Below are 13,246 nucleotides of genomic sequence, written 5' to 3'. Positions count from 1 at the left end.
TTATACAGTGAATGATAGTTGGCCGCTAGCCCTCCACCTTCCTCACCCCTCAGTCATTCACAAAACATCTTTTATTTTTTTTCACAGAAAACAAGGCGTTCCCTCCTCATCCATTCACAGATTTGAAGGTGTATTTAAAGAGGAGCAATTACAGGCAGGGAAAAAAACCACCAAAGGGGCGTTTTGAGAGGAGCTCTTGAGCAGAAAAAATGCATGAATGCGCATACACGCATAACTCATCCATGTGAGTGTAAATGTATATCAGTGGTCAGAATAAAATGTAACTCTGATCAGTAGAATGCATTTACACTCAAACACCATATGCACATAATATCAGAGGTGTTTTTTCTGACAAATTCTGGCAGAAAAGTGGCTGCTTTGTGCATGAGACCTTAAAATGAGGGAATAGCAAATATTTTCAGTTCTTATCAGAACAGGAATAGAGGGGAAAGCATCCTATGGGAGACACTGTTCACAGTGCTAACTCTCTTAAGATCAGGATTTCCATCAATTTGAAGTGATTTGACGCACTTCCTCTTTAATCTTCAGATATAAAAGTGAAGGGAAATCTACCCAATGGAACACAGATGCAAAAAATAAATAACTGATGGCGTTTGAACCATTCCCTAGTCTTCTACTACTATATACTGTATATGGTGTGTTCAGTCAATCTTGGTAAAATAATTAAAAACCTTTATGCAAAAATGCCTATACATTAAAACTAACACAATACAATTTTTAAAAAACTTGTATGACACTGGTAAATTGTAACGTAAGTAAATACCTTACCTACAATTCACAATTTTAATATTGCAAAAAATCCCCACGCCCCATATGAATGTTTTTCTCTGCTCTATTCTACACTACTGCTACTTTTTTATGCTACCTTTTCCTTCTATCTATAGCACTTCTTGTGAATAAAAATAGACATAAAGTATTTGTAAAAAAAAAAAAAAAGCATATATTTTTCATTTTATTTTGTGCATGTGATGCTTTCAGTGATCCCTCTCACATGTATGTATGGACACAAGCTCAGTATAAATGTGTGTTATGTAGTGATTTATTATGTTGGTTATTCTTTACCATGCTCACTTCACTCACAATGTGATATATTGTACATGTGAGTCTCAGTGAGGCTTTCAAGACTTCCATGACCTTTTTAGCAACAAATGACAACCAGGTAACTAAAGTAGCAACTTTTTTTTAAAGTTGATATCCTGAGTTTTTTCTGCGTGCAAAAGAGAGATGTCTTTTTCAATTACAATGTCGCACATTTGTAGCATAGTCAAGATAAAGAACCTCTTGATCTTTTTAAACTACTCACATGCCGACAGTATAATTTCAAAAAATGGTCTCCCTCCCTCCTTCCTCTTCCAGGTTTTGCAACATGAAAAGAAAAAAACATGTGCAAAACATTATTTGAGTTCTTAGCTGTCTGTCTGTGGTGGCTGTTACCCCTCACCCTCATTATGGGGCTCTCCCCTCCCTTTTAGTCTCACAAGCCACTTACGTGTAGCTGCATACAACACACAAATCAACCATAAATATAGTCTGGTGGTTGGGGTGTCTGTACTAGTAAATTCCAGGATATTAGCAGAGCTGTAAGAATATCATCTGCTAAATATGGCATGGCTCCTTCACTCCAGTCCTTTTGGGTCATTTACAAAAAAGGATTTTAGGGAAGACATGAGGCTTTTGCTTGGTGAAATTTACCATACCCAAAGTATTGTCCATTAAATAAATCATTAAACATTATTCTACATTTGTATACTTTACACATATTATTCACCTCTCTATAGATCACACGGATCCAGTTATATCATTTCTGGCATGAATGGAGTTTTCAATGTTCCATGCACATAAACATAAACGCAAATCTCGTCAGAAGGGAATCAATCTTGTTTTTGGGTTGTGGTAGGATATTACTCATGGCAAAATTTGGTCCCAGGAACCCTGTGGTCAAAGGCAAGGGTGCAATTTACTTTATCATTGTGCTTAAGATAATGGTTCTGGTGCAGAAGCAGAGCAGCCTGTAACAAGAGACATGTTAACAATGCTGGCTCACATCTGAAAATGAAAGTTTCTTGCCATACGGATAGTCTGGCTTCAATATTTTCTGATTCAGTGACCTGTGACAATCATGCAAATCAGGAAAAGTCTGATATTCCTATGTGCGTACTTATTTCATGCAAGGCATTCAAAATACTAAGACCGGTTGTTCAGCATGGCAGCCAGGCAGCATAATTAAAATGAGAGGAGAGGTCAGCGATGGCAGCTTTCATGTTTAATGGCAGATTTACAAAGAATATGCATATATATAATAGGGGCACAGTATGTGTGTGTGTGTGTGTGTGTGTGGAGAAATATATATATATATATTTATGGAGACTGTACAGTTGCAATACAATTCAGTGCAAGAGGGTTAGTAGGGCCCTGCTACTATGCGCTTACAATTTCATAGTATATCTCGGCATAGGCAAAAACTGTTTGTTTCTTTTTAGTTTTTTGGATGTGGGGGGGGGGGGGGGTAGGCCTTCTGTCAAGTTTTTCTTTTTAATGCTGTCTGAGTTTCCATTAGGGAGATTCACCACTTTATTTGTACTTATGACTAGTCTTGCCAAAATAGGAAGTGATGGGGTAAATCCAAAATGTTGCAGTTGTCCCCTGAACAAGAAGTTAGGGGATATCTTCCAGTGAGGGCACTTGATACAGAAACAACTGCCTTAAAATGTTACTAAACCCAAGACCCTACATTCACTCTATATGGTCCCCCACAGCACTCAGAATATGGAAATGCAATTATTTTAGTAAATATAACCTACTAAATACCTTTTCTCATCGGCAGAATATAGCAATCTTGCGACTTCTATCAGTGTCTGGTTAAAACTTGTAGGAGGCATTTTCATTCTCCTGTGGGCTATGAGGCTGCAGGACCCCTGACCCTCTGTCTAGACAGTGCTGATTGGCCCTGTGCCGATCACATGCACCCTCCCTAGAAAAAAAAATCTCCCTGGCAATACACACCAAACTGAGCATGTGCACAGTGCCCCCAAGGCTCAGTTTTATCAGGAGATGGAGTGGGGACTCTGGAAGAACGAGAGGGTCAGAGAAGACAGGAGCAAACAACCTTTTTACATAATGCGCAGGATTAACCCCTTAGGCTCCACAATGAGTATAACAAGCATGCTTTACTACATATGCAGATTGATTTTACTGTTGTAGGTTTAGTAATCACACACTTTCACTATCTTCCTGTTGCATCTCTGGGATAGAAAGGGAAGGGAAATTTACACAAATGTATCCAATGGCATAGACAGCAAAAAAAAGTACTCTCAAAAACGAAAACAAACTTTTGGTTATACATACACTTTTAGGGGTATACTTATAAAGCAGTGAATCTGGTACATGTGTTTTTAAATTAAATGATTGATTCGCCACCAGTGAATATTTGGTGAAAGCCTCTTTTGCTGTTTTATAAAAAAAAAAGGTAACTGACCCACAGTTTTACACCCCCTACCTGAAATCTAACATTGCAGCCTTACAGGGTTGTACACATGCTTTTCTTCATGGCCATGGCATTTTTATCTCAGGTTGCAGGCGGCAATTCCTATCAGACTGTCCCATTAAGAGCGGTGGGGCCACACTGCATCTGTGAACCAAATGCTTGCCTACAAGTTGCAATGTGGTCCCACAATATAAAATTGCCACTTGTCAATTTGAAAATAGTAACAAAAATAACAGGCTTTAGGAAGCGGCTGTAGCACCTCTTTGAGTGCCTGTCAGCTGCTGCTATACCTCCCTCTGAAAATGGATCCTCTATGAATCACTCTCAGATGGTAGGTAATCTTTCCACCTGTCTAAAAAGAACACTTAAGGCTTACAGCATGCTATCTCCCATCTGTGGCTTATGTTGCTCATTTCTGTTAATCTCTTAGAATTAACCCCTCCACCAACCCTTCAGACTTCTTATTACGCAGACATTAAAATGTACCTAAATGTAAGTGTATGAACCTAAATGTAAGTGTTTGTTCATGCCATTCACTGATACTGCCATACCATTGCTTAGATCAAATGAGGGTCTCCTCCCCTGTATAACCTCCTTTAGTTATTGCCCCTTTATAAATGAAGCTATTGTTGCCGTTAGGTTAAAAAAAATGGGTCTCTTGTGTGTCCCAAGCCTAAATCTGGTAATCTAGTCATATGGATTTAGATTTCCATTCGGACAAATTCTAAAAAGGTTGCGCTAAATCAATTGATACAAATTAGAAATATGAAATTCAATATAGTGAAAAATGTCCATAGCTCATCAATGTGAAACACCAGTGAAGTGAAGAGTATCTTCCAACATATTGCTCCCGCAAATGATTGATTTATGATTATAAATGATAAATGATTATTATCACCCAAAGTGAAGTTCCTCCACCAAGATAGGACAGGTCTCCTTGTTATGGTAAGAGGCCATCCTATCTTGGTGGAGGAACTTCACTTTGGGTGATGATAATCATACACTTGCGAGGGAATATGTTTGAAGATACTCTTCACTTCACTGGTGTTTCACATTGATGAGCTATGTATGGACATTTTTTCACTATATTGAATTTCACATTTATGATTTGTATCGATTGATTTAGCTCAATCTTTCTTTTTCTTATTGTCTATTTGTGTTGTCACACATATTGTTGCTACTTGTTTCTGTAAGCACAGGTATTTTTTCTATTCCATTTATTAAAGGTAATTTGTCATTTAGCGAAATATCTGATTGCTGGGAACTGCCATTGTCTTACTATCATTCTGTATACAAGTTCCAAGGCGGATTAGCTCCTTCAAAGTGATGATCAACAGGTGCATAACTTCCATGGAATTGGCATGCAGCTTGTTTGTCAGACAATGGCAGCTTCCTCCAGAAAGGTATTTAGATTGATGATACCTTAACTTTAACTTGAAAACTATAGAAGGAAAGCAATGCATTTGCCCTATACATAGTATGCAACTGACACAAAAAAAATATGATGGTATGTCTTAGTTTGTGACTGTTGCATACTAAACTCAGGCCAATTCGTATGCTCACTTTTCTGTTTTTTATGGTAATCCGTAGCTTGTGGTGTTAGCATGCCCTGTTTTTTTCCGATGGCGATGGTTGTATCTGCTGTATATTCCTATTTAAAACATGCAATGCAAGCAGTAGGTTTAAATGTGTCCCCCCCCCCCCCCCCTCCAACAGCTGTTTATACTTCTCTTTCCATTGCACCCTCAGTTTTCTCTCACACACAGGATTGATAAGAGGAAGCGCCAGTGTAAATTTTCGGTTGCTTTGGTTGAGGCTAAAGCTGGATACACTATACAACTTTTGTTGGTAGATTTACTTTAGATTTACTTTCAACTATGTTGTGCAAGAGCCTGCCTGATTGCATATACATTGAAAGTGTTTAGATCTGACCTCATATTATATGGGTTTGGTAAGTCTAAAGAAAATTGTATAGTGTGTATCTAGCTTTAGTTATTGCTAAGGATTTTTCCCTCCCAACATTACAGCACTGGTGCCTGACAATTGCCACTCAGATACACACTATACAATTTTCTTTAGATTTTTTCCTTTAGATTTCCAAAAGCATATAATATGAGGTCAAATCTAAACACTTTCAATTTGTATGCAAACAGGCAGGCCCTTGTACTACATAGTTGAAGGTAAATCTAAAGGAAATCTAACACAAAAGTTGTATAGTGTATATCCAGTTTAAGTGCTACATTGTGGAAGAAAAGAATGAGTGTCTTATACCCCCTTATACTCAAAGGTACCTGCTATTCTTCTTTGATCCAAGATGCTGAACTGAGCCACAAGGAAGCATGCAAAGTATTAGCAGATATGGTGGCCATTTGAAAACTCTCACATTAGTTTACTAAAAACAATAAAAAAAGGCAGAGGGTCGGAAAATAAAACAAAAAAAACAGACTATTTCTGTTGAAGTGAATTTTTAAAAGGGTCAATCTTTTTAAACTGAATTTTTAAAGTGGAAGTTTCAGTAATGCCACCAATAAGAACACTCATTTTAATATGTGTTGGCTGCAGGCGGACACCATTGCAGTTCTGTTTACATTTCTCTTCCTTTATTTTTACAGATGAATTTGCTACTCCTCGAGCAATCCTGACTGGCCATGACCGTGAAATCACCTGTGCTACGGTTTGTGCAGAACTTGGCTTGGTGATAAGTGGCTCCAAAGGTAATTTTTTTTTTTTTTTTTTTTTGAAGCTGAAAATCTGTTTGATGAAATTATGTAGCATTCATGTGATACCATTGTACTGATTCCTTTTATATCTTATGTTTCAGAAGGTCCATGTCTGATACATTCTATGAATGGAGACCTTCTGAGAACGCTAGAGGCTCCAGAAAACTGTATCCGACCAAAAGTTATCCAGGCCTCAAGAGAAGGGCATTGTGTTATATACTATGAACGCGGCCTTTTCTGTGTGTTCAGTGTAAATGGAAAACTTCAGTCCACAATGGAGATAGACGACAATACACGGGTATGAATGCTCCTACCCTTATCATTCACCTAGATCATATTTCTTCTAAATTGTTAGAAATGTTAACTCGGACTCTGTTCGAAAGTTAGCTTTTTTTTTTTTTTACCATTTAACCTTCTCTTGTGGGTACAGGAGTAGTTACTTTTGTTCTTCTGTGATCCAGGGTCAGCTGATGGTGGGCTATTGCCTGCTATCAGCAGACTAGTCAGAGCTGCTTCAGGCTCTGGAAGGATCTGGACAATATTGTCAGAATCCATCCGTCTGCTTGATCAACGGCTGTCTCCAACTCTCAGCACACAGCTGGGAGCCAGAGTCTGCTGTGCCCAGCACATCCCCAACCCAGTTTTCAACTAAGTGTTAGAGGAGCAGTGCAGAGAGTGGTGACTGGCAGTCACTGCTCTCCACTTTGAGCAGACCCATTACTGAACGGTCAGCGGTCATGTGATTTTGAAAGTTATTGATCTTTAGGCCAACGTGGGACAGCTGCAGCATAGAGGTGAGTATAGATGTTTTTTTTTTCATAACCCTTGACTTCTTTAAGTAATCCACTCAGAAATATCTTCCTGCTGGTCTGAGCACCTATAGCCCTCATATCACCTAATACTTCCAGGGTTGTTATTTACTGTCTTTTTTGGCTGTGATGTCTGCTCACATTTGCCATGGCCTGCACTCCGATCTACTCAGTCTGGTTAGTATGTCGGGGTGTTGCCATACAATAGAATGGCAGCTTCCTGAGTCCTGCTCCAAAAGGACTGTCCTCCTTTGAAGTTTAAGTAAACCCCTACAATGAATTTCTCTTATTAGTTAACTTTTTGTGTGTTTTTTTATTTGAGTAACTTTTTTTTTTTTTATATTCAATAAATGTAAAAAAAATACTTGTTGATCATGTATGAAATTCAGAGCTGAGCGATAAAACTTCTTTCAGGAAAATTCCTCTGCGATGGTTGTGATGTTTGCCCAGATAGTCTCAACCTGTAGAACAGAAAAGGAAAAGAAAAATGTAGGTTGTCACTGAGATCAGTGATCCATGTTACAGCCCTGTTTTGTAGTCGGTGCAGAATCTGTTCTCCTGTGATGGAAGAATAAACCCAGTCTGTTACCTCACAAAGGTCAATTAGATCAAAACCTGTATTGAAAAATGACACTTGGACAATGATCTTTGAAAATAAATTGGTTGCTAGTGGGCAGTGCAGACTATTTCAGGTAGTTCTTCTTTTCAGATCTCCATACAGTAGGCCGCACCACCAAAAGGATCAACGCGCTTCTTACCAGAGAGAGGTGAGAAGCATGTTGATCCTTTTGGTGGAGCGGCTCTGAGACACCTTCCTTTCTTTATGTGACAGTCTGATAATTTCTGTAACTGGTGCAAACACACTCTTTGGGACAATTTGTTTGCATGGATTGCATATTTAATTTGGGCTTTGTTTTTTTTTGGCATTGGCATCCGGAAAGTATTCACAGTGCTTCACTTTTTCACATTTTGTTATGTTACAGCCTTAAAATGGATTCAATTCATTCTTTTCCTCAAACTTTAACAAATACCCCGTAATGACAACCCTAAAGAAGTTTGTTTGAAATCTTTGCAAATTTATTAAAAATGAAAAAAATCACATGTTCATAAGTATTCACAGCCTTTGCCATGACACTCAAAATTGAGCTCAGATGCATTCTGTTTCCACTGATCTTCCTTGAGATGTTTCTACAGCTTTATTGGGGTCCACTTGTGGTTAATTCAGTTGATTGGACATGATTTGGAAGGCATACACCTGTCTATATAAGACCCCACAGTTAACAGTCCACGTCAGAGCACAAACCAAGCTATGAAGTCCAAGGAATTGTCTGTAGACCTCCAAGAAAGGAATATATCAAGGCTCAGATCTGAGGAAGGGTACTAAAAAATTTCTGCAGCAAATTCTGAGATCTCCTCAACGCAGCTAAGTCCCTGATACCACTACACTGGAAATCCCCCCCCCCCCCGGGTTAGAGACTGGCTCTACACTATTAACGACATTTTTAATATGGAGGAATCTATGGCAATAGCTGCTGACAGAACCGAGAAGTTCCATGATATCTGGACGACTTGGATACAGTTTCGTTACTCCGCAGAATACGAACTATCCCTTCATTTTACTCCTGGGCTTATTGTTGCCCTACTCTTTTTCTTTAACCATGACTTAATAACCTGAATACAATTGATATTGCTTATCCTTGCACAGATACTACTTCTACCCCCAAATTACTTTTCTAAAGCTACTCAATTTTACCCTCTTTTTCTACTTTTCCGTTTTTATGGCACTAATCTCTATTTTTTGTATCATCATGATGTGGATAAAGCCCTATTATTATTAGCAATACGCGTTTGGGTTATATGTATTTTTTTACCTGTTCCTGGCTTTATAACACTAGTTATGAACAGTTTTTAATTTTGCATTGGAAAAAAAATTCCTAATTGGTTTGTCAAGGAATTGTGCAAATTACCTGATGCAGTTCTCATTTATGCACCATACAAAGGACTTTTTTGTATACGGTTTCTTCCACGTTAACTCTGTGTTCATTTTCATTTCTTTAATAACCTTTATTGTAACAAAAAAATATAAATGGATAAATGGAAGAAGTTTGGAACCACCAGGACTCTTCCTAGAGCGGGCCACCCAGCCAAACTGTGCGATTGGGGGACAAGGGCCTTAAGGAAGTGACCAAGAACCCCGATAGTCACTCTGACAAAGCTCCAGTGTTTCTCTGTGGAGAGGAGAACCTTCCAGAAGAACAACTGTCTCTGCAGCCAACCAATCATGCCTGTATGGTAGAGTAGCCAGACGGAAGCCACTGCTCAGTAAGAGACATGACGGCCTGCCTGGAGTTTGCCAACGAAAAACCAGGCACCACTCTTCACCTGGCCAATATCATTCCTACAGTGAAGCATGGTGGGGGCAGCATCATGCTGTGAGGATGTTTTTCAGCGGCAGGAACTGGGAGAATAGTCAGGATCGATGGAACGATGAATGCAGCAATGTACAGAGACATCTTTGATGAAAACCTGCTCTAGAGCGCTCTGGACCTCAGACTGGGGCGAAGGTTCATCTTCCAACAGGACAACGACCAAAAGCACACAGCAAAGATAACAAAGGAGTGGCTACAGGACAACTCTGTGAATGCCCTTGAGTGTCCCAGCCAGAGCCCAGACTTGAACTTGATTGAACATCTCTGGAGAGATCTGGAAATGGCTGTGCAACGATGCTCCCTATCCAACCTGATGGAGCTTAAGGGGTCCTGCAAAGAGGAATAGGAGAAATTGCCCACAAATAGGTGTGCCAAGCTTGTAGAATTATACTTAAATATACTTGAGGCTGCAATTTGAAATAAAGGTGCTTCAACAAAGTATTGAGCAAAGGCTGTAAATGCTTATGTACAATGAATTAATTTTGGAATAACGCTGTAACATAGCAAAATGTTGAAAAAGTTAAGAGCTGTGAATACTTTCAAGATGCACTGTATACGGATGGACTTTTTTGCACTTTTATTGAACATGCACTTTAATTATGTGATGCACCTTTCACTGACTACACATGCCATAATATGTATTTAAAAAGATAGTGCACTTGAGTTGCCTTACTGTATGGAGATTGATATTGTGGGGAAGCACCCTTTTTAAAGTGTTTAGTTTTCATATTGTGTTAGGAGATTTTACATTGATTATAATGTTACTTGAAAATAAAATGAATAAAACACAACACTTGCTTGGGAAAAAAAAAACATCTTGTTGGAGTAACAGACTAAAATGCTTTGCTTCATGTGTCTATAAAAGCCAATGTCATTCACACGTTTTGGCAAAGTACTATTGTGCTATTTTCTCTGAGAGAGATTTTTACAGGTTACACTGATCAGACTTCCCTTTCTAAAGTGTTTCCAGAAAGATTTTGATGATCATTATTACAATCATCCCTGAAGAATGTATTCTAGTTTTTTTTTTCTTTAGTTTTTTCCCCCTTTTGTTATAATAACATTCATAATCTGTCAGATTCACTTGTTATGTTGTCAGCCAAGCTAATAAATTTGTAAAACATCTTAAAATCCCCTGCTAGCTAAAACAGTTTCTGTAGTGTTTCAGACTATACTGGGAGCTGAAGTTTGTTGCCTGAGGCTGGGGAAGTTCGCAGTCCAGGCAAACACATGTGTACTGCAGCCACATGGTTTTTTTTACCCTTTTTTCAAAGCAGTCCCTGTTGGGTTATAGAGTTAAACAATCCACAACCCCTTTTGCCTATCTGCTTCTGCACTTTATCATGCTGGCAGGCAAGTGGCATCTGCGTGATTAAAGTCCCGCTCCCCCCCAATGTGCAGTACCTGCCCATGACTGTGGCAGCCTGATGTTTTCACTACTTGCTTCTCAAGTAATAGGAAGGGGGGAGGGTGCTAGAGGTGAAGCCAAGGAAACCTAAGGTCAAGTCCGACTGCCATTGACTGAATGAAGGGAGTTAAACAGGTTGTGTTTCATGTGTCATGGTAAGCCTAAGCCCACAGGATGTCGACAAAAGTAACAATTTACAATCATCAGACACGGGACAGAATTCTAATTTACTTTCTTGTAGCCTGCACATGAAAACTGCCAAGAGACCTCCAGACTGCCTGGGGATACTCAGAGCCTAATCAACGTAATACACCTGTTTTTGTTTTAAATGCTGTGTTGCCCACCAGAGCCCCAGCCAAAAGCACGTCAAAGCACATCTACCATGCAATGTTTAGATGTCAAAATTAATAACTTGGATGGAAAGGAAATCCACTCCTAAAACCGAGCTGTTACCTGAGGCAAAGACACTAGCTCTAGCAACCCAAGGGAACCAATTATTTGCTTTGTCTGGAGATTGGAAAGGGCACAGTAGCTGCTTATATGCCATAATCTACTGGATAGAAGTGTTTTCTTTGTTTCTGTTTAAATCAATGAGAAGAGCAACATTGGTGTTCTAGATCATAAGTGCAGCTATATTTGTTCAGTATTCCACTATTACCTGTCACAACTATTGATTTTACTTCTTCTAATTCATTTTGTTTTGCTTTTTTCTATTGAGGCATGGATTGGGAGAAAATATAATGTCAAAAATGAGTTTTAGTTCAAAACATGGCCTGGTAGCACTGGAGACCTTGGGACTTTTGGTTGCTGTGAATAATACAAATAGTTTTCTGCTTTGTAAACCACTTCATATTTTGCAGCACTGAGATGCATTAACATTATTTGGTATGCCTTGAAACAACTAATTTAGGAAAGTCTCTGTGAGGAGGATTGCTTTATATGTTCTGAATTGCCTATAGCAATCCACAATTTTCTTTCTTAACTGCCATATGAATTATGAGTAACACTGCTGTTGGGTATTATGCAAGTCTCATTTGTATACAATACAGTGCTATTAATAGGGACTGTAAAGATCAGTGGTATTTATTGATATACTTTTACACTTGTTTTAATGATCAAAAAGTTTGTAATTTATGTCTTTTGTGAAACGGAAAGCTTTGGGTATGTCATCTTGCCGTGGTAACCTTCATCTGTACACTTCTGTCAAAATTAAAGTAGTAGTAATGTATGCAGACATGTACAGGAAGGACAACCCACCTACTTAGTACATCAGTTCCTCCTGTCCCTTTTTATAGGTATTCTTGTGATCCTGAAACACACCTGCCTGAGGTGCCAATGCACTTTTGCCATGAATTCAAGAAGCACATCTGCTGGTCTTCTGGCTGCCTGCTGTTCCAGAGACCCAACCACAGGACATCAGGCAGTGCCTGGGTTGTCACAACTCCCTTTCTGCTCATGCTAATACTCTCTTATTCTGCATTATTTTAGTGAGTACCTCACAGGGGATCTCCTCACTTAGCAATGGTGGGGACAAGACAATAAAGGAGCTGAGAAAAAAGGGCCTTTTAGCACTCATGTGAATAGAGAAACCAGCAGATTGATAGCTGTTCCTCTGACACAGCTCCTTTCCACTAGTTGTAGTTCTCTCTCAAGCAGGCACCAGATAGCCTTTTTGACTAAGGCAGATTTTACTACAACAATCTCGGATTTCTTTAGGAAACTGTCTGCCCTTAAAGGACTTTGGGCCTCCAGGGCACCAAAGCGCTGTTATGTCCCTCTATCATCTGAATCTATACACAAGTATGAATCTGAACCTCCTAATCTCTTTGAGGATGATAAGGAAGATTAGGTGGATTCAGAAATGGATCCAGCAGATTCATTTTTACCTGCTGCATTGTATGAGGAACAAGCTAAGGCATTTATTTTATTTTTAACTTCCTCTGACCACCAAGCCTATGGCATTGTTTACTCCCACCAATGTCAGGGTATTTTATGCCCCCACTGGCAAAAGTCCAGACCAAATAATATTTAAAGGGGAGTAAACTGGCCCTTTGTTTTGAAAGACCCCTACCCTAGAAAATCTAGTTGCCCAAGTCTCTAGGATGACACTGCTTTGTGCATTATCTGTGGTTAAAAGGTTTAGTCTACTGAGCCTGCTTGCAAGAGGCATTTTTACACATGCCTTTTGATTGTGAGTGCCTGTTTGGTGAATCACTCAATACATCTATCAAGGAAGTTATCAAGAAAGTACTTTTACCCTACAAAAAACTGCCAAAACCTACAATTACTATTACTACTACCTACTCTAACCAAAAAGGGTCCTTTAAATCTTCTTCTAAGTCAAATTTCAATCCTTGAACCCAAAAACCCTTCAA

The 13,246-nt window shown here is 39.0% G+C and overlaps 1 protein-coding gene across 2 annotated transcripts in view; it reads left to right on the top strand.

Annotated features, from left to right (window-relative positions):
- LRBA (LPS responsive beige-like anchor protein) overlaps window positions 1-13,246 on the top strand; it is a 1,198,938-nt gene that overhangs the window by 1,175,967 nt on the left and 9,725 nt on the right. For both annotated transcript variants that reach the window (XM_082258080.1, XM_082258079.1), the window contains exons 53-54: window positions 6,118-6,219; window positions 6,327-6,523. In XM_082258080.1, the coding sequence (XP_082114206.1) occupies window positions 6,118-6,219; window positions 6,327-6,523 (299 nt within the window). The remainder of the gene's footprint in view (window positions 1-6,117; window positions 6,220-6,326; window positions 6,524-13,246) is intronic.

This window comes from Pelophylax lessonae (assembly GCF_965119305.1).
Source record: "Pelophylax lessonae genome assembly, chromosome: 1".
In the NCBI taxonomy this organism is placed as follows: domain Eukaryota; kingdom Metazoa; phylum Chordata; class Amphibia; order Anura; family Ranidae; genus Pelophylax; species Pelophylax lessonae.
The sequence above is the reverse complement of the archived record's forward strand: the minus strand, read 5'-3'. Positions and strand labels throughout refer to the sequence as shown.